The following is a 22,080-nucleotide window of genomic DNA, read 5'->3' as shown; positions in this document are numbered from 1 at the left end:
TTTTTCCCGTCTGATGCAGCTTAAATGTATTTTATTATTTGCTTTCTAAATCTAAAAGGGTATTGCAGTGTAATTGATAGTAGTAAGCAAACTGTCGTAGGTCACCACTAGTAGTTAAGGTAATGTCTAGTTGTTATCTCCAGTGATCATTGCTGTGGATACCTGAATTGCCATGGCTTCTTGGTTCACCACCACTTTCACACTGCCTTGCTATTACTATCACTTTGCGCGAGAGACCTATTGGGTTCCCCATCTAGGACCAAGGCTTGAATTTGACCCCTCTGAAAAGCCTTAAACTTCAATGCTTCATAACTTTTACTCGATAAGTAAATTTGATGATTTCTTTAAGTGCTTAGAATCTCACAAGGAATTTAAATTTGTGATTTGTTTTTTCCTTCGCAAGTAGATTTTTCAAAAAATGTAAAAATTTGGTGCATTACATACCTTCATTTCTTAGAATCCAACATTTGAAACACTCATAAAGTGCTAAATACCTTTTTTTGGCTTGAGGGGATCATAAACTTTGGAATTTAGAGGGGGTGTCTTGGTGGGCTCGTGCAATCATCTTCTTTGCTTTGAGTTTTAGTACATAGTCTACCTTTCCTCCACACGGGTAACTTGCAAGTTGTCATTGCCAACTCCACACAATTGTGTGACATGGAAGCCAAACATATAGAATGCTTTAATGACTTAGGATATAGATCCCCCACCCCTTATCCTATTTCGCCAGGATTGCATCCGTGAGTTGGTATCTGATAGGTCCCTGCTTTACATGTTAGGACAAATTTAAAGAATCCGAAGAGGATTTTTTTTTGGATCTTTTTCGTACTTTTATTTCCCTTGATCTTTTGTTTCATCTTGATTCATGCGCAACACCTACAGAAGCACAGGATAAACTTAAAACATTTTATGATAAAATTGATGAGGTCTGGGGCTTTTAGATTGATAATGATCTTATTAGGCTGGATACCAAGATTTTTGACAACATCCATAACTATGTAACAAAGGTTGACGACCTTAGAGCATACCTCAAAGATTGTGATATTGAGAAAAAGGGACATGCAATTGGGAATTGGTACACTAAACAAATTTGGTCTAGAATGTGCTGCTTTATCTCTGGTTTCAAACTTACTAGCTGATAATGAGAAAAGCATACACTATCCCCTAATATTGATGCTTGAATAGGAAAATCTAGTGTCAACTAGTCTCATAAATCTATCCAAGTGAAGGATTTTTTGGCCAGTCATCCACAAGTACGGAAAGAGTCAAAGCCATTTTGAAAAGAAACCTAAGAGGTCCAAGAACAAACCACAAAAAGACTGACTACAGTCCTTTGCTTCACAAGCATAATCAAAATCCTCTTTTAAAGAAGGGGATTTTTCAGGAGGAAAAGCTAACATATGCTTAGGGCAAAATGATTGACCATGTAAAGGGAAAGCTATGATACTTGTTTTGAGAAGATCTGATAGATAGTGGATTCTTGACTTTGGTGCTTTCACCACATGGGCACTAATAAAAAATGGTTTTCTTCATTGGAACATTGCAATGTGCCTCATATATGGTGATGCTTCTCCTATGGATGCTGTAGGGAAAGGTACAATTGATTCTGACAATGGTACATTTGAGGACCTTTTTGTGGGCTTGACTTGTTCACCACTAATCTTTCATCATATTAGATATATCATCTTGGCAATGGTATGGAAGTTGAGTGTACTAATTCTATTGTCATAATGAATCTTGAAGATACTGCTCAAGTTGCAGTGGGAAAAGTTGATCAACTTTCTTGGCCTTATTTGTGGCTAATTCCTTGCCTATTACCTTGCTGACCCATTTGGACTTTATGAGAAAACTATGGCATGAATGGTTTGGTCATTCTTATTTCCAATATCTATTGTAGCTTAGAACATAGGATATGCCATATGATTTCCATAGCTCAGTTTTCAGATGGAGTATGCCAAGGTTGTATCCTGGGCAAGCATCTTGAGGACAAACTTGACAAGCCGAAGGCTGGTAGGGCTTCAAAATTCCTTGAGCTTGTTCATATTGACTTAGTGGTATCATTTTCATCCTTCTCATTTAGCAGCGCCTGCTACTTGCACACCTTCATTTAGATTCACATGGTTCTTCTACCTTTAGTAGAAAGGTGAAGTCTTCAATAGGTTTCAAGACTTCAAGGCTCGTGTGGAAAAATAATCCCAGGAATATGTGATGATTCTCCGCACTAACAATGGTATCATGCAAACAATTACTTTGAGCAATTCTGTACCCTTGAGGAGATTAATATTCAACAGTTAGTTACCTACACACCACAAACAAAATAGTGTTGTGAAGTGAAAATATCAGACTTCTTAGCTTTGAAAGAGATGGCTAGCTGCATGATTTATGCTCACTTGCACCTGAATATTGGGCTAAAGCTATCAAGTATCAACCATGCTTGTCATATCCTAAATAGTGCTCCCTGCTTTGAAGCTTGGTGCAGCAAGAACCCTTTTGTAGTCCCACTTGCGGTTACGTTCCTTCCAAGAAGCATGTGGCTTTGTAACCACAAAATTGGCCTTGCATATTGTTGGATCAGCCTTGCATATTTGTTGGATATCCAATAATGTTAAGGGTTATCTTCTCATAGATCCAAAGTACACATGAGTTCTATATTGAGAGAAGTGTACATTTTGAGGAAAGTTCTTTCAACTTACCCCCAACATTTATTTCAGGTTAGATTCTAATGCAGTGACACAGAGTACTTTTCTCTTGCTTCTTAAACTTGCAAGGTTTATTGTTTTACCTCCCCATATGCTGGGTTCGCATTCAGAGGTTGCAGATTCTCCTCCTTCATTACCATCACACTGTATGCATTGTTGTGCTTAACAAACATTGCAACAAACAGAGACTCTTGTTCGGGATACATCGGATACTCAGAGGACTCAGTCACAACATTGGGATCTTCCACATGGCCACAGCACAGGTTCAATTCCATAGTCATTTTTGCGAAGCATCAGATATTCATGAGTAGGATTTGCCATGAAGAAGATTACAGCTTTTTGCTTCAGAACATTGTATGGGAGTTTGTTCCATTTCCTAAGTGAAGAAAACTAGTTTTTTGTAAGTGGATCTATTAACCAAATCTATAGCAGGTGGTACTAAAGACAAGTACAATAGACAGATAGTGACTAATGGCTTCTGCCAAGTTCTTGGTATTGACTACATAGAAATCTTTGTAATTACTACTAAATGAACGTCATTCACCTGATTCTTGCTGTTAGTGCAACTCATGGTTGGGCTATCATTAGATGTATGTTGAGATTGTATTTCTTGATGAGGAGTTTTACATGGAGCAGCGATAGGAATTCCTTCAATGTCATTTTTAGTTGGTAGGTTGAGGAAGTCTCTGTTTGGCCACAAGTATGTTGCAATGGACTCCTTTCTTCTCTTAGTTGGGTTAACCAGATGTCACTTACTTTTGAATGACTGGATTCTGTGACTGGAATTCTCTCTTTTTCTTTTAGTTCTCCATGTTGGTGTATTGATTTTCATAGCGATCACCTTATCCACCATTCCTAGAGTTAAGGTTGCTCTGTACTACTGATTTCCTTTGGTTTATTGCACTACTTTCTTAAGATTGAGATCATGTAGTCTTCTTTCAGGATCACACTTGCTCAATCCAAATACACACATGATTTCACAGTTTGGTTCGTTAAGGCTGATTATAAGCTTTCCCCAATGCCTTTTGTATCTGGAATCTGGAATTAAGCTTGAGACGAAGTGTTCCACTCCATTGGTTGATACTACCTTGTATCATCAGCTTGTTGAGAGCGTCATCTATTCAACTCATACTCACTCCAACATTTTCTATGTGCTTGGTATGCCACACTTCGCATGAGAGCCTCATGAGTTTCATCAGAAATTTGCTAAACACCTATAATATACATGGCATATACATTCAAGGGATTCACTAGTTGTAGGTATAAATTTGATTCGATGTACCAATTTTTATTGGGTTGGTGATATTCAAGTGATTCATTAGTTGTAGGTATAAAATTGATTGGATATACCAATTCTTATTGTGTTGGTGATATTGATGGCCATAAGTTTACATTAGGTACAGTTTTCATTTTAGTTTTGGCCCCATTTGTTGCAGAGCTAGAAGTAGCATGCCATTGCTTTTTCTTCGATTGAGGTTTGTATGAAGGGTCTGTTAATGCTGCCATCTAAGCTATATTGCTTTAGTATATTTCACTAATCCTTATTTTGTTTAACAACCAGAGTGCCATTTAGATCTTGAAGAACCAGGTCCTTTTTAACAATCCAAACACATAGAGATCCACATGTACATTGTTGATAGCTGATCCAATGTCTAGTATTGTCCTGCGACAGAGCAGATCACAGATATCTTCTCCAAACCCTTTACTGAGAACAACTTCCATTACTTGCAAACTCCCTTATGAGTGGGGACATTATTCTCTTAGGTTTTTTTTCGTATAGATTTTTTCTCTCGCTACATTTGTATAAGTGCAACTTATATTGCTATACATTTGAAGAGACTCTTATTTTCCTATCCTAACTTGTACCCTCACACCTTTTTGCAGTGTGGTTTATTATTATTTCATTTTGCATCTAGAATAGGATAAAAATAAGTGTTTCTTAGAACAGGATAAAAATAAATGTTTCCTTGAGTGCTTCAATTTTTTAATTTTTGGCATGGTTATGATGTTTGAGAACATCAATATAGTTGCAAAATCTCCTCGATGGTGTTCAAAATGCTGTAATCTGATAAAAGGTATGTTTTAGGGAAAAAATATGATTCACTGCCAATATTTTTTGCACTTATTGAGTTTTGTGGCTAACATTGTAAACAAACTTTGTAATTGGACCAACAAAACACAAATATTAGATATTTCAAAACGACCATATGGATGCATTAACATTGTTACGTGACAGTGAGAGATGCATATTTCAAAGATATCCTAATCCAAGGATTAACATGAATAAATTTTGTAAATTTAATGTTCTTTTGATTCAAGCATACTTGAAACATTTATTTAGATTTGGCACATTTTTAAATACAATGCTGTTGACATAATGTTTCTGCTTTAATATGACAGGTGGACAAACCAGTATCAGGTAACTCTCAATTTTATCTTCCTCCTCAATTAGTTATGTTTCATATCAGTTAATCCTCTGCCTATATCCTTCATGTTCTTGTTATGGTGGATTTGTATTTTTTATCATTCACAGTTGATGTACACTAGTTATTATATTTATACCTATGATTATATCATATAAACAAGATATGGATCTTTGTAGGGCTATGTACCATATATTGTTGTCCTTTTGTTTGGCAAAGGAAACAAATTTGCAACATTACTATGATAACAGAAAATTTTGGCATTGCTTTAAGGGTTTCTCCTCTCAAATGACATTGTGTACTTGAATTTAGATTGCAAAATTTGGGGTTTTAATTGTTTTAGATTGAAACTGTCTAGTTTTGTTTCCATTGTTTAATTGTTTAGTTTGTTTGAGAACCCATGGCTCCTTTTTTTTGATACATAATGGGCTGAAGCCTAGATTATTTATTTATTGCTATTATTTGTTCAGATTAGTTATTATTATGTGTTAAGCTCAAATAGAGTCGACTCAAGACCTCCCAGACGAGAGGCTCACAATTTACTGTTGTGTTGCAGGCTCTTGCCTAAACCCATGGCTCCTTTTATTCCAGTGTTTTTTTAATGTAATTAAATACACTTTTGAGTCCCATTGGCCTAGACTGCCAATTTACTATTTAGCCTAGACTGTCAATTTACTATCATTCACTTTCTAGAGCCTTGTGTTTGTAGATGTGTTGCAACATCCTTGCATACTGATTTCAATCTGTCAGGGATTACTTTTTATCAATGACTTCCTTTTTAAGCTGGTTACCCTTTTTTTCAAAGCTCGAATTACCACCATAGGCCTGCACTGCTCTGTTAGTTACCAAGCTGATTTATTCAAGGCACATGAATATTCACACATATTGTTCGAAATAATATATGGACAGGGTAGCTAATATGGTGTAACACATTGAAGAAACCAACATGTAGACTCTCAGTAAATTTGTGTTAGTTTTACCCATGGATATAATGTTAACCCTATCCTGCAGCGGGGATATCCTTGGTTTATGGTATTAAGGATTTTCAAGACTACTTGTCCTAGGAACAAGGTCTTTGTTACCCTTTATTATGTTTTGACCACCTTATTTTAGAAGACCATTTCAACACACTATACCAATCTTAAAAACCAGTCTGCTGGATTATCAATTTCGAAGTGTTTCATATTTTAATCCCCTTGTAAACATTAATTATTATTTTTGTGCATCCTTCAGAAATTATCAAGCTGTTGCATTCTTAGGAAATTTGATATCTCCAAATCAGGTTTGGCAAATGAATGAGATCTATTAGTTGACAAAAGTACACAGGGAAATGATCAAACTTAAATCCTTATAAATTGAACTTGAGCCTTGATTATCATCATAATACTATTGTAATGTTTTCTGTTTTAATTACATGGCGGAAACAAAAATCAAACATATGCATGGTTTAAATAAAAGTCAAACATATCCTTCTTGGAAAATAGAATTACCCTCAAATTAGTATCTCCTCAAAAATTTGCAACAGCATTACATTTTCTATCCTTGTAATGCCAAACTTAACAAGAAAGGAACAATAAACTCTTGTTACATACCAAATAATTTAATAAACAGTAAGAATATCTATCACTTATGGCAGAAAAGGTTTTTCCTCAAAAGACGACCAATAGGTTTTATACAATAAAATTTCATTTAGTCCGAAAAAGACTTGGAGGCTAAATAGTCGGAATATTTAGGATCAATTTTGCATTTTCTAGATAAGAAGGGATTGAAGCACTTGGTTGTGTATATAGTGCGCACCCAGGTAAAAAACCCGAAGCACCCGGTGTGGGTGCGTGATGCACTCGAGTACCCCTGCTGGCCGAAAATGTGCCGCTGCACCTCGGCCGCACCGGTCGAGCACCTGAGTAGTTCGCAGGTGCTCGGGTGCGGGGGTGCTCCCAAGGTGCTCGCAGGGTGCGGCTGGCTGAATGGCTTAAAAAGTTAAAAAAAATAAATTTGTTCTTTTCTTTTTTGATTTGTTTTTTATGCATGCTTAGAGAGCACTTGGGATGATTCCATTCTCATTATTGACATTTTGTCATTTTGTTGATTGTACTCATTTTGATATGGCTATGATACATTATTTCATTTCACTGCTCATTGTCATCATGAGCATCTTTATGATATTCATATTTGAACAATGAATTTTGAATCTTGCATCTTGAACTAAGTTAATTTGTTAAATGGTCATTGGTAATGGTTATGAAGTTTCAAGTTTCAAGTTTGAATTTATGGTTTGTGAATCGCATTTCAATTTTCTCTGTTCAACTATATTTGGTATGTTATATAATATATTGAAGTATCATTTCATAATTAGCATTTTTAGTCAAATATATTATATATATATACTATGCAACCACCTCCTTACCCTCCCTCCCTGCCACTGCACCCGCGCCGTCCCCAAATTTAGGTCCATTTTTTCTCGCACCCAAAACTTGTCCCGACATCCCCCCGCACTGCCGCACCCCTGCGTCGGGGTAACACTGGTATATAGGTTTCTTGTACATGTATGGTTGTGTCAACTCGTTTGGGACCGACATGCCTTAATTGTGCCTACTCTTAACCACACTCCCCTCATGTTTCACTGTTATCACACCCTTTATCTACATGATTTCGTACTTGGTTATTATCTATTCAAATGTTTCAATGAAATCCAATGAATTAAATAGAGGAGAGAAGGCTCCCTAAATAAAGGTTACAAGAATGAAGTGCTAAAATAGCGACACTAAAAATAGCAAGTACTTAAACTTAAGATGACCATTAATAAAGCAACTAAGAAACACTAAAAATAGGTAAATAGTCTAATACCCTCCCTCGATGGTCAACATACCACCCTACAAAAGACACAATATGCAGGTCTTTTGGTCACAAATGCAAAGAAGACTGCTTCTCTTTAGAATACTATGCTGCTGCTGAGACCCTCTGCAGAATGTGAATGACCTAGGGTACTAGAATCCGTCCAAACTGATGTTGGGTAAACAAAGACTGTCATTCTGAGATTAGTTGCTGAAATCGACAAACTTGAAACCATGATTTTGTGGAAAAATCGACAACCCTGAAATTGAAGTTTACAAAACATTGTTTTTTTTGCGAAAAAAATGGTAAAAATCCTAAAATGGGAACATCTGACATAATTTTTTGTGGAAGAACTTTAGAAAACCCACCAAAAGAGAAGCCATGAGGTTTGAGGACAAAATGTTTTTGCAAAAAATTATAAAACATTACTGTAATTTTTTAAGGGAAAAATAATGAAACCTAGAGTAAAACCCTAGAACAATTTTTTGTGAATTTTTCAATAAAAACCCATTCAACACTAAAAAAATATAAAAACCATCTCTGACCTTTTAAGTGAAAAAATTATAAACCCATATATAATTTTTGAGGACAGAATTGTTAAAATCCAAATAACTGACAATTTGCCTTTCGACAAGCACAAAAACCAAAGTTGCCGTTTTGGATTTGGATACAGAATTAGGTTGGAAATTCGTGCAAGTTTTTTTGGGTTGGGTTTGGATTCATTTTTGGTTCATCCATATAAGTATATATATATTTTAAATATGTGTGTGTGTGCAGCAGCAGATAAGTTCATAAACCACTATGCTAATACTAAAGCAACATAGCAAAATACACCACCATATATATTAATGTTTTAGTCCAAATGACATAACAAAATGCCAAAATACATATCAAACAGCCTTTTTCATCTTTTTAGCGATCACTTTTAGGGTTGGAGGGTCGAATAGACCTAATTTGACACAATTAACTTTTCGAAAAAAGTCCAAAAAAGGTATTTGGGACCAAATTATTTCATAACTCTGCAAAATTCCATCTGGGTTCGTCTGCTGGAAAACAGATTCACCCAAAATTTTTCTAAATTCTACCAGGGTTCCTATGCAAGAATTATCTGTGAATTTTTGTCTCTGCAGCTAACTTTTGACCAAATCTGACAAGGACTAGACTTTTGAGTGAATCAAACCAGGAATTCCAAGGTCTAGGAGCAAATCTGGTAACATAGACAAAAACCCTAGCCATGACTGCAAGAAGAAACACATGGGTAGCAAACCTCCTTCATTGTGAGCTTTAGACAAGTTGGAGACAGGAAAAGATGTTTGTGGATGCGGCAGAAGAAAACCATAGCCAAAAGTCAAATAAATGCTAGGATTTCTTGAACTCTGTAAGCTCTAAGAATGCACAGGCAGCAATAGGAAAAATGCTGCAAAAATGTAAACTCAATGCTGTTGCGAGTTTACAATACTCCTGTCTTGGCTTTACTATTTACAAAAGGGTGCAGGCCTCGTGGAGCTAAAAATGACCCATACATTAACAGAGATGGCTTATGAACAAGCAAAATTGACTCATGAAACCCTTAGTTGTGAGCGGATAAAAATCGCTGAGTTGCAGAAGTAAAAGGACATGAATCTGCAATAATTGATGCCATTAAACACAGAAAAACGTCTCAAACCAAGTTGTGAAGATGCAGAATGTGGGTAAGTACAGCCACGCGGGTAAAAACAACCCAAACCTGGGTGCCAAAAATACAAACTCTGCAAACATGTGAGCCACGAAAAACCAAATCTCAAAAATAGCTCTGAAATGAACCAACTAAAAATCTTTGAAATTTTTACTAACTATTCCGAACAAAAACCTTCTATGATTTTTTCATAATCCTGGTCCCTCCTGTGGAGTCATACCCAGATCGGCTCTCGCTCTGATATTATGCTCAAATATTTCAACGTGATTCGATGCATTAAACAGAGGACACAAAAGGTGCCTTGAATAAAGATTACAAGGCTGATGCGCTAGAAATAGTGATACTAGAAATAACAACTTAAACTTAAGGTGGACATTAATAAAGCAACTAAGAAACACTAAAAATAGGTAAATATTTTAATATTTTCTTCTGTCACGAAGCCATTTTTTGCCCTTTTTCATGGATTCACCAGCATTTTTCAGTCCATTCGAATAGCAGTAACTAGGAACAAGACATTTTATGCTTAGTTCTAACCTTTTGTTGTTCATTGACCCTGTCATTGTACATGCTATTGTAACTGATCTGCCAACAATGCATCTCCCAGCAAAGTGTTCTAAGACAAACTTTCAAGCCCTTGCTACTCTTGATGTTCTTACATTCTTTAATCTCTTTACCTCTGTTCTATAGCTATCATACAGATCTTACTGATCATGTTTGTATTCTTGACCCATACTAGGGCTAATCTCTTCATTGGATAATATTGCATCTTTTAAGGAGATTATCATTTGTTCATCAAAGCTAAGTTGGGCTTGTCCTACTACTGTAATGAGTCATGCTTTGCCTTTGGAGTGTTCTAAAGCTCTATGCTTTCCTTTATTTACCATTTTACCTCACGATTGTAGCTTGCATTAATTATGCCTTGTATAACGCTGCCCTAGAATGATAGTATCGTCTTGGTCTTTGTTAGAGTTTTAGGTGACTCTACGACACACCCAAGATCAAATGAAAGACCAAGATAACTTCCACAAGAGAATGGCGAGACAATTGCAACAAGATGAAAAAATTAAATTATTTCTAATAGACATCAATAAAATGTAATAAACATCAATAAAATGTAATAGACATCAATAAAATGTACATAGCAAGCTTGCTTATATAGGCAAGGGAGTAAGAGACAATTATAAGGAGTAGATAAGCTATTACCCACACAAAGTGGAATCACATGTCCACCAAAGGTGGATCATTATTCATTATGCAATGAAGTACGTGTAACATGTGTAGGATGATAATGTGGTAAGTGCCCTAAAGGTGGAAACAGCACATAGAGTGGAATGTGATAACTACTATCACCACCTAAAGTGGAATTTCTCCTACATCATGTGTAAATAAAGGTGCAAGCTCCTTGGTGTCTCATATGCAAACTAATATTTAATTACACCAACAGTCTCATATTGTATCTTTGTTGTCTTTGTCTTGTTGGACTGTATTTAATATTCATTCTCAGCAGATCATGTCTTGGATTGACCCCAACATTTGACGGATTTAAGGACTTACAAAAACTTCAATCTTCCTGAAACTCTAGTGAAAGCTTGCCTTATATTGTCCACTGGATATTTGGACAGAGACAGGATTAATGGGGGAAGATGGGTAGAAATAAATTACATCTCATTCATCGTATGGACCTTTAAACTAGCTTCTGTGATACTTGCCTTTTGAGAAACCTTATCATTACCATTAACCTGCCTTTTCTCTTTTCATTATGATTCCTATCTACAAACCGTTCTTATGTCACTTATCTCGAGACTGCAAATTGTTCACAGAAGTGAGGATAATCCACTTCAGAAAACAATATTACATTTAAGGCCATAGATTTGTTATGCTTATAATCTTCATCTGCATGTAAAGCTTGCTCCTTTGAAAAATATCCCAATCAGTGATGCCATGAGAAACCAATTTTCATGTTGATGAGTTTTTGTCCATCCTCTCTAAGGATCAGAGAACTATTCTTAAATTATTATTGGAATACCTCAGTTTTTAAGAAAAGGCAAAACCATATTTTGGTTCAAATATGTGCAAAGTTGTAAAGCACATTTCATATTGAGAATTATCTTGAACACTCTCTCCATGATAATTGCTCAAGGACAGCAATCTTGGGAAACACAGACTGTCATGCCTTTAATAGCAACTAAACCTGGGCAGTAGCAAACTGATGAAGAGAGAGCTGACTAGTATTAGGGAATAAGATAAGTTTTTGGGAAGACTGCTGTCTAAGAGAATAATTATGATTGATTTATTTCAAGTTGCTGACTAGACTATTTGACAGTTATTGGTAACAACGATTACTAAAAGCCAACACTTAATTTATGAAGGGATGTGTCCCTTGCAAAAGTAATAATCTTTATGAAGAGGTGCAACTTTTCACTTGAAGGAATAAGATGGAGAATAAATCAGTTGAGGGGGCATCCCAAGACATTGTTGGGTTCACCAAAAATGAGGAATAAAATATATATGAAATAAGTTGAGACACAAGATATTTATTAGAGAAAAAATATTGTTTTGAGCAAGATGTATTCTTTTGAAATAAGTTTAAAGTATAATGTTAAAATATAAATTAGAAATAGCCATGTAGATATTTTGCAAAAATCAATTGATTGCAACTATCTACAAGTAATTTTATTGCATCTTCATTGGAGGTATCTATTAGCAACTCATACAGGCAATTCCCTTAGCAATGTATTTTGAATTTATTTGATGTCTTGTGAATATGTAGAATGGCCAGGCTTTTGAATTTACGAGAGTTGAAGTACTGATCATTCTTTGTCAAGTGTGACACGATCATTCTTTGTCAAGTGTGACACCTTAGGATGAATGGATTGCAGGCCCTGAAATGCTTGTAGGCTAGGAGGCAAATAAGTGCTCTCAGACTTTTTGAGGAAGGCAGTCTTCATATGTCTTATCAAGCACGCTACCCTAAGATGGATGGATTGGAGGTCCCACCATGCTTATGGGCTGGGAGGCAAATAAGTGCTATTCTGCTTGATCGAGGAGGATTGCTAGCCTCTAAGGTGGACCAAGGGATGGAGTGGACTTTAAATCCTGCCATGCTTGTGGGCCTGGGGGGTTGAAGATTAGAAATCCAATTATGCCCTTGGGCTTGAGGATCCTCTCAAGTAAGTCATTCTGGATTGCAGGTCTTGCCATGCTTGTGGGTTGGGAGGCAAATAAGTACTCTTGGGCTTGTTGAGGAAGGCAGTCTTCATATGTCTTATCAAGCACACTACCTCGAGATGGATGGATTGGAGGTCTTGCCATGCTCATGGGTTGGGAGGTGAATGAGTGCTCTTCTGCCTGATCAAGGATGATGGCTAGCCTCTAAGGTAGACTAAAGGATGTAGTGGACTTGAAATCCTGCCATGCTTGTGGGCTAGTGGATGTTGAGGATTAGAAATCAAATAATGCCCTTGGGCTTGAGGATCTCCTCAAGTAAGCCACCCTGGGAAGGACGGACAAAACTACTGCCCATTCTTGCACAATACAATAACAACTATCCTTGAGATTATGGTTTGCAAATATTTGTAGTGAATTCCTTGTACAATTATTGATTACATGAATATGGCTAGATCAAAATAGTAATCATATACATGTATTAAATTAGATATTAATGATGAATATATATATGTGTGTGTGTGCACATATACATATGTATATATATTGCGCGCGCACACACACACACACACACATATAGACATGGTTTTAAATGTTATTAGGGATTCTAAATATTTTAATGGCCTAATATAAGTGTCTAGTGATTAATAGTGTGCGCGGGCCCTAAATCAGAAACAAAACCAAGAGTATGGAATAAAGATAATGCAATTTTCATCTTAAGTTGGAATTACTATTTCAGGACTAAATTCAGGCAAATTCCAAAAAGGAGCATTGCATCTTTACATCAAGTAAACTACTTTTTTCAACTCTTGGTGCAAATACATGATTGCCCTAAAAGATCTCTTTCTAGAGCCTTAATCCCTGATTCCAAGCCAATCTTGCAATTTTTTGCAGTTTTGCTTTTTGAAGATGGAACAACTGCATTCTCTCCATTAATTTAGTTAGCCACTTCTTTCTCTCCTTTGCTTATGAAAGCTTTTTATTTTGTAATTAATTGCCATATGGTCACTTTGCACAGTAGAAATCTGAACAACAGAGTTTCATGATCCAAGTCTTTAACCTACGAGACCAAAGAGGCGAAATTTTGTCCCACCAGCTTAATGAGTTCTGATATTGTTGTGAGGTTTTCACATCATCGCCCCAAAATTTTGGGGACCCCCTTTTTTCGATTGCTTAGGCAAATTTTTCGGAGTTGTCCAGAGGTTTTCGATTTGCAATTAATAAAGGAGCTAATTTAATTTAATTTAATTTTGCTTTCCTTCAGGCAAAGTTGGGCCACTTGGAGAGGCAAGAAAATTTGGTATAAGAGGGGCTCCCCCCCCTCTTATTTCCTCATTCCTTCTTCCTCCTCCTCCTTGGGTGAGTGATTTTCTTCGAAAGGCAATTTCTAGTTTGGGCGATTTCTTCTTGGAGCAGATTTTCTCCTTTTTTGGCGGCATTTTTTTCTCCTTGCTTGGGCTTATTTCTGCCCTAGGGTGATTTTTGGAGCAATTTTGATTTTTTCCAGCTAGGGCGATTTTGTTAAGGCAGATTTTCCCCATTTTCTTGGCAGCGAATTTCAGAATTGGGTGATTTTATTTGGTGAAGAGGCTATATGGTCCAAGGTCTGATTTCTTTTTGGCAAGTGCAGGCAATTTCAAGGAAGTCAAAATTCTAATTTTTGCTAGGGTATCATTATTTGCAAGGAAGGTTGAAATTTTCGAAATCTGATCTGAATTTGAAGAGGACCTGATTATTGGTAAAGACAGATTTAAGGTAAAATTTTACTCATTTTTAGAGGTGAAGATTGGTTTTAAATCAGATTCTATTCCTTGTCCTCGCTTGGTTCGGTTTCCTTATTTTCTTCTTGCACTCATCATCCACCACTTCATCATGCCGTTGATAAGTTGAAGTTGGGAGATATAAGTGTAGATTTCATGATAGGACACTTGGAGAGGCAGAAATAAGCTAGACCACCTTAGGATTGAAGTTGAGAGATATAAGTGTAGTCCATCCTAAGGTAACGAAGAGGCAGAAATAAGTGGTGGTCCCACCCCTAGGTTGAAGGTTGCAGATTGATAATTGTAGAGGTAGGATTTGGAGAGGCAAAAATGAGCTAGATTCCATCAATAGAAAAAAAGTTTGTAGTCCATATAATTTAAAACGAAGGGGTAGAAATAAGTGTTTAGGATGGTAGATGTTAGTGCAAGCAAGAACTCAAAGGGAGCAAATACCAAAAAAGACAAAAAAGACATGATGCCTAAGACCACCTCCTTCTCGAAAGTGAGGCGAATAAGTGACACCAATATTGATACAGTGAACATGATACAGTTAAAGGATAGATTGAAGGAAGGACAATCCCCCATGGAAAAGATCTACAAGAGCGAAATTGTACACGTGACAACTTTTCCTCCTACCTTTCCTTGTCTAGAATTGGCAATGGAGTGTGCATCCCAGTTTGATATTGTTACCAAGTCCATCATTTTTGATGAAGGGAAGAGAGTGTTAGCCAACATCGACAGACAATTGGTCGAAGAAGTATTTAATATTCCCCAATATAAAGGCATGACAATAGTAATGATGGATCAGGTGACCAAGTTATTTCTGGATAATCAAGAGGCTTATTTCATTCATCTAAAGCAAAATTAGTTAATTGAAGGCAAGAAGGGAGTCACTAAGTCGTCAAGGCTCACCAAGTCAGATTTCAAATCAGAGTACGACGATCTCATTATGCTTCTCAGCCGAATCATGGGCGTGGCTCAAGGTATGCAATTCGAGAATTGGTGTACTTCTTAATTAATGAAATTGAAAATGGGAAGAGAAGATTTGATTAGGCGAGGATTATAAGTGAAAATTTAGAGTTGCAACTTAGGACAGTGAAAATCAAAAGCATTTCTATATGGGGTCCTATCTTTTCTATTTGATTGCGAGACTATATGAAAATCTTGGACTTAAGGCCTTAGGAGTGATTAGCAATGGGCTAGGGCAATGTTTGGTACATGAGTGCTATCCATAGCTTCATTTGCACAACACCAAGGATTATAAAATGTTTTATGACACTTTTGTCATGAAGACGGTAAGGATATTACAAGGGACACCTGCTAAGAGGCTCTCAATGCAAGCGGCAAGCAACATTATGATTTCAGTTGAGCTCAAGATGAAACACACGCTTTGCCCTCCCATGAAGGAAGTCAATGACAAGCTAGCCAAGTTCATTGCTTTGGCTAAGAAGATGAAAGAAAAGGGTAGAATTATATTAGAAGATCATTTGATGTAAGCCCAAGTGGTGATTTCTCTTTCTTGGGTAGGATAGGTGTCTGATTTTGATTGGCTACCATTTTTGGTGCCTTCTCATTGGTTGCCACGTTTCTTTCTTTTTCATTGGTCCATTGATGAGGTGGCATCTTCTCATTGGCCGATGGGGTGGCAACCCTAATTAGGGTTTTTGGAATTCAATTTGGATCATTGATTTTGCTTCTTAATCTCTACCGTTGGTTGTAATTTTCGCCCCTATATAAGGCCATTTGCTCTCATTTGTAAAGGGTTGAAGAAAATTATTGTTTAAGATAATACCAAAATTGCCTCTCTTTGTCCTTGTTGTGACTTGCATGGTGATTAAGAACATTTGGTGTTATTGCATGGTTCCTACTTCCAATAGTTAAAATTAGATTCTTTTGAAGTTGCTAAAGTAGATTTCATTTCAAGAAGTTGTTCAGTAAGAGTAAGAGTAGATGGATAGTTGCATGGTGATATTAGTGGATGTTTGATAGGGATCTATAAACTAGGCCACTAGCATCCTAGCGGCTTGTTAAGAAGCCTTGCATGGTAAACTAGTCTTTTCCCTTGAATCATTGCATCTATGGAGGTAGAGCTGTTGGTAAACTTTCATTAGATTTGATCCCCGTCCATTTGCTAATCTTTCCATTCATAGGAGTAGGAATAGATCAGCAAGTAGTTTAGTAATTGGAGTTCATTCTTAGAAAGTTAGAAAAGGAAAAGCATCATTGGCAGACACACCCTCCATCACCATCACCATCACCATCACCATCACCATCACCATCAACATCATTTGGCACTCATATACTTTACAAAACTATCATCATCACAATTACACCAAAAGTCCAAGTTATCCTTGAATGAACGTAAGGTTGCCTACTTGATTATTAGAAAATCACATTGATATAACTGAGTTAGTATCCATAGGTGTAAGGAACATTGGAGTTTTTTTCATGTCTTCATGAGTATTACTTTTCAAGAGAGGGATTGAGTGTTTGGCATTCCATGTCAATTATTCAATTGCTATATGTTATGTAGTGGTACAAAACTGACATCAACAGATACAAGTTCTAGTATAGGTGGCTATTTCTTTCTAGTAGAAACTGAATGAGAGAAAATCTCCAAGAGAGTTCTCAATATCTTGAGTAACATTTTGGTACCAAAATAACTGAGGTAGCTTGTATATCCAAATCCATTCTAGGGCATTTACCTTTAGTTTTTAACTAGGATGAAAACAAGAGTTTCATGCCCTCAAGAACAAACTCGCCTTCCTCATATTCCATTATTGATCCATTTTTTCTCTAATTGCTTCCAATTGAAAGACAATTTGGAAGAATTCTTTTGCCAAACATTTATACCTGGTCTATGGAATTCTCTCCAAACTGGCTCAATCCAAGATTGCGTTCCATAAATGTTAGAAAACTTGATAGTTTGAAGATGAGGTGTCCTTAAATAGAAAGGTGCAAGATGATGTTAACCAAAATAGTTGTTAATTGAATTCAGAAATAAAAATTAACAAATAAAACTAAACTCACTAAAGATGACCTTTAAGGACATTATATTATTTTTATAATACCCTCTCTTAATGGTCATCATACTAACTACAAAAAAAGCATAAAAGTTTGCCTCCTCTTTAGAAGACTACAACATGAGCAGAACTTTTGGATTCGATCAAAATAGCCACAAACCATCCAGCCTAATGTTGGGAAACACAGGTATCATTCCTTGTAGGCAGAGACAACTAGATGAAATTGAAACTACGATTTTGAGGAAAAATCAATAAACCCTTGTGTAGATTATTGCCCTAGCGACTCTAGGTGTGACCAAGGACATCTGCAAGAAACCAAGTTTTTTTTGTGATTTTATTTGCCAAAACCCTCTAATTCATTTTTCGGGAAAAAATAGAAAACCCAGAAACAATTTTTGAATTGGAAAAACCAAACATGATTTTGGAGGAAAAAAAACTAGTGGAAGTTGACACAATATTTGAGGATAAAATCAATCTATACCTACTAATATTTTAAGGAGAAAAATTGGAGGACAAAAATTAGAAAACCCAAGAGACCACAAAACAACTCATCATAGAAATCTTTTGTTACTTTCATGGGACAAAACACTAGACTCTGTGGTAAAATACCCTAGAAAACGACCAAATTTTATCACTTGGTAAAACAAGAAAACACTTCACACAAAAAATAGCACATGCAAGCAATATGTAACTTGCAAAATTCACATGCAAGCCACATGCAACCCACATAACCTTGGGCTTCTCGTGAGGGAATTAGAGCTAGATCCGCTTTGATAGTTGATAGTTGATATTAAACATTCGTTAACCTGAATAAAACAATAGAAACTAATAATAAACTAAACTCACTAAAGATGGCCATTCTAAGCATAATGCCATCATTTTAATGATCAATTGAAGGGCAAATTCCAACTTTTTTTGCATTGATATCCCATTTCTTCATTTCTTTAAGCAAGCTATAAAATAATTATTTGGTACACTCATATAAGGAACAACCTCAGACACTTATCTACATCAACCTTAGAACTCAGATATCTAAATTTTGAATTGAGATTCATATTGAGTCTCGACTTGTATTCAATAGGTGGGATTTTGCCTTCCCAGCAAATTTCTTTATTTGCTTTATAAAACAAAATCCCTATTGTTTTGCTATCCTTTGGAAACTTATATCCTACATCAATAACCCACACAATAGCATTATAGGCTAAAGAATAACAAGACTAACTAAACAAAACAAACAAAACAAAACACATAGCTAACTAAAACCCATTATAAATCAAGAGAAATCATTTCAAACTCATTTTGTATTCTTTTAGTTTTATTTTTCTGGCCATTGTGCACATTCCATGGGTTACAAATTTCTGCTAAATCCGTTGCAATTTTATAACTGTTGAGACCATTAGTGGACTATTGCATAGCTAAGTTGCCGGTTTGGGTTTGGTTCCAAGTTCAAAGTTCGAGAATCGGTTCACAAGTTCGATAAAATTTTGGAAAGGGGTTTGGGTTTATTTGGGTTCTTTAGTACAAAAACATGTAAAAATTATTATATATATATACACACACACACATTTTTATGAAGCATGAGTTAAAATTAGAATGTAGCATAGTAGCATAAACATATTTAAACAACAAAAACTTTAAAACACCATAAACAGTTAAATGTGTAATCATAGTGATCATACCATCATATAGTAACATAGTTCAATCAACTTCAACATCAAAGATTCAAAACATTTAAAATCAAGTATCATTGTTTCATGTTCATTGTTTAACTAATGGAGTGAAAATCTATTAATATTCTTCTAAGTTGGCAGATTCGTCCCTTGCTGCCCAGATTCGGGTCCGGGTCCGGATTCGCCCCCAGGTTTGCTGCGGGTCCGGGCAGGGTCCTTAGTTTTGACTGTGGATTCGTTCGGGTCCTTGCTGGAGCGAACCCAGAAGAACCCATAGCGAACCCAAGGCTAAAAACAACTTTAAAGAGATAAAAAATTTAAAAAATATTTCACTCATCTAATCCCTTATGTCAAGGAGGAGGACGATGGTATAGCAGCATATGGGACTAGTGGAACCAGTTTGGGTTCCAATGATGAAGCTCTAGATATAGTTGCAATTGAGGATGAAGCCATTGATCTCTCATTTTATGATGATCCAATTGACCCTTGAAACGCATTTGATACTATGATTATTGATAAACTACTAAACACTTGTCATCTATCATCATGTTTCAAACTTTATTATTTGATGAACTAGTCTTTGTTTTGCAATTTAGTAATTCAATGTATTATTTGATGAACTAGTCTATGTTTTGCAATTTAGTAATTCAATGTATAATTTTTTTTACAATCATGAAGATAGATTAATGAGCGAGTATTTAATGCTTTTAGATTCAGGTAAAATCATGTTTTGAAGGGACCCAAAACCCTTTGGCATTTGGCATTGATCAATGATCAAGCAACAATTGTTCATAATGTAAAATGATTTTGTTTTGCAACTATGCATGTTTCTCTTCTGTGTGTGTGTCTATATATATATATACTCACGAACCCACCCATGAATCCAAATGGGGAAAAAAAAAAATTGCCCGAACCCGAACCCGAATCGGCAACTTAGATATTCTTAGTTCTAAGTTCTTCAATCTTCATTTTCTTCTTCATATTCATCTTCTTTTTCAGCATCTTCTTCTTCTCTGATATTACTTGCATTGAGGCCAATGGGATCAGCAACAAAATCAACAATGGTATTGACATCAAAGTCATCAATTGTACGCTGAGTAGTGGAAGCATCCAAGTCCGCAATCTTTGCACCTACATCCCACGTCCTTTTCTCCCCTTCTTTGTATTCTTGACTCTTATGCGAAAGAAGGCGTAAGTTGTTATGCAAAAATACCAGGTTCTTTGCTTTTGTTTATTGTAACCTATTGCGCTTCACCAAGTGGATGAAAGAATAGGTGCTCCAATTTTTTTCTGATGCAGAAGAACTAGCAACCTATAAAGACAACATAGGGTAAGCAATTAAAAAAGAATTAATTCAATCTTATAAAAAATTTAAAATCACTTTCTAGTTATGATTCTTTTGAAGATGAAGTGAGCTAATTCAAAAAAAAAAAAACTTACTTGTGATATAACTTTGTTTGCAAGGGGCTGCAATGTTTGGAATTTTTTGCCATAGAGTTACCACCAACCATGAGCATCCTTCTTGAACCGATGAAGAAGAGCATCATTACTTAGATCTCTAGCATTGACAAACTCTATGAACTCATCCATGATTACATCTCTCATATCATCATTAGGAAATATGCTTCTAAATGCTGCTTGGTACCTGTCTAACACTTCCATATCTCTATATGGTGGCAACCTTCCTGGTGGATCGCAATATTGTGTGCTATAGTATTTGGGGGTCAAGGCATAGGCAAACAAATGTAATGGAGTGGTCATTTTGTTCCATCTTTCATGAATAATTTTTTGCACTTGTTTGAGAAAGGTCTCTTGTGGATCTTGCTCCTTGTCATTTATAACTTGCTTGATCTTTTCAATCATTGAGTCTACGCCATCATGGATCTCTCCAAGGCAAGGTCTATCCATGTCAGTGTACCTAAGCATGCTCATAATGGGCTTGGTCATCTTAAGGAGATATTCCACACGTTCCCACCATGACTTAGCCAATAGCCTATCCTTTATTTTGTTTGCCCTTTCAGTGTCTTTTGCTTCCATACACCCCAATTGTGGCTGATTACGATATCTTGAAGTGCATCTTTCACTTGCACAAGTCGTCTTAAGACAATTATATGTGATGCAAAATGGGTCTCAGTAACCCGTGACATAAATTAGAGCAAAAAACAACTATTAGATACATTTTTTAGAAAAGTATACACATTGCACAAGTAAAATATGAAAAATCAGAAATTGTCAAATATTAAAAATTAAATTACTAACTTGAGTTCAAGTTCATTTACCTTCAATAGCTCCAATTTTGAGTAGTTCTCGAAAAGAGATTGAGTCATGTGGTGGTTTGTGAAAAAGATTTGTATGTCCTCAGCCTCTTCATACATTGTTTTGATCCACTCAATTTGGTTCCCAATCTTTTGTAGCATAAGATTGAATAAATGGACTGCACAAGGTGTCCAAACGATATGTTGATATCGTGATTCAACCATCAAACTTGTTGCTCTACAATTCTTTGCATTGTCTGTTATGACTTGAACAACGTTTCTTGTACCCACTTGTTCAATGGCCCCAATTAGGATATCAGCAAAAAATGGCCCATCTTTTACTTTGTCCTCACAATCCACCGCTTTCAGAAATATTGCCCCTTTAGGGGACATCGCAAGGACATTGATCAAGGGATGGTTCATGGAATCCTTCGAGCCATCTAAAACAATTGTCACCCCTGTCTCAACCTATGAGTCCCTTATGGGCTTCAATCGATTTTCAATCCGTTGGATCTTGTCATCCAACAAGGTGGTGCGCACTTTCTCATACTCGGGGGCACAATACCCATTTGGAG

General features: G+C 36.2%; 1 protein-coding gene across 1 annotated transcript in view; it reads left to right on the top strand.

Moving 5' to 3' along the window:
* The window catches only part of ARF3 (ADP-ribosylation factor 3), a 44,783-nt gene that overhangs the window by 6,601 nt on the left and 16,102 nt on the right, over positions 1–22,080 (top strand). The window contains exon 4 of the mRNA XM_089799088.1: positions 5,100–5,118. Coding sequence (XP_089655214.1) covers positions 5,100–5,118 — 19 coding nt within the window. The remainder of the gene's footprint in view (positions 1–5,099; positions 5,119–22,080) is intronic.

Source organism: Cupressus sempervirens, chromosome 9, assembly GCF_028749045.1.
Source record: "Cupressus sempervirens isolate cs-2001-9-10 chromosome 9, ASM2874904v1, whole genome shotgun sequence".
Taxonomy (NCBI): Eukaryota; Viridiplantae; Streptophyta; class Pinopsida; order Cupressales; family Cupressaceae; genus Cupressus; species Cupressus sempervirens.
The sequence above is the reverse complement of the archived record's forward strand: the minus strand, read 5'-3'. Positions and strand labels throughout refer to the sequence as shown.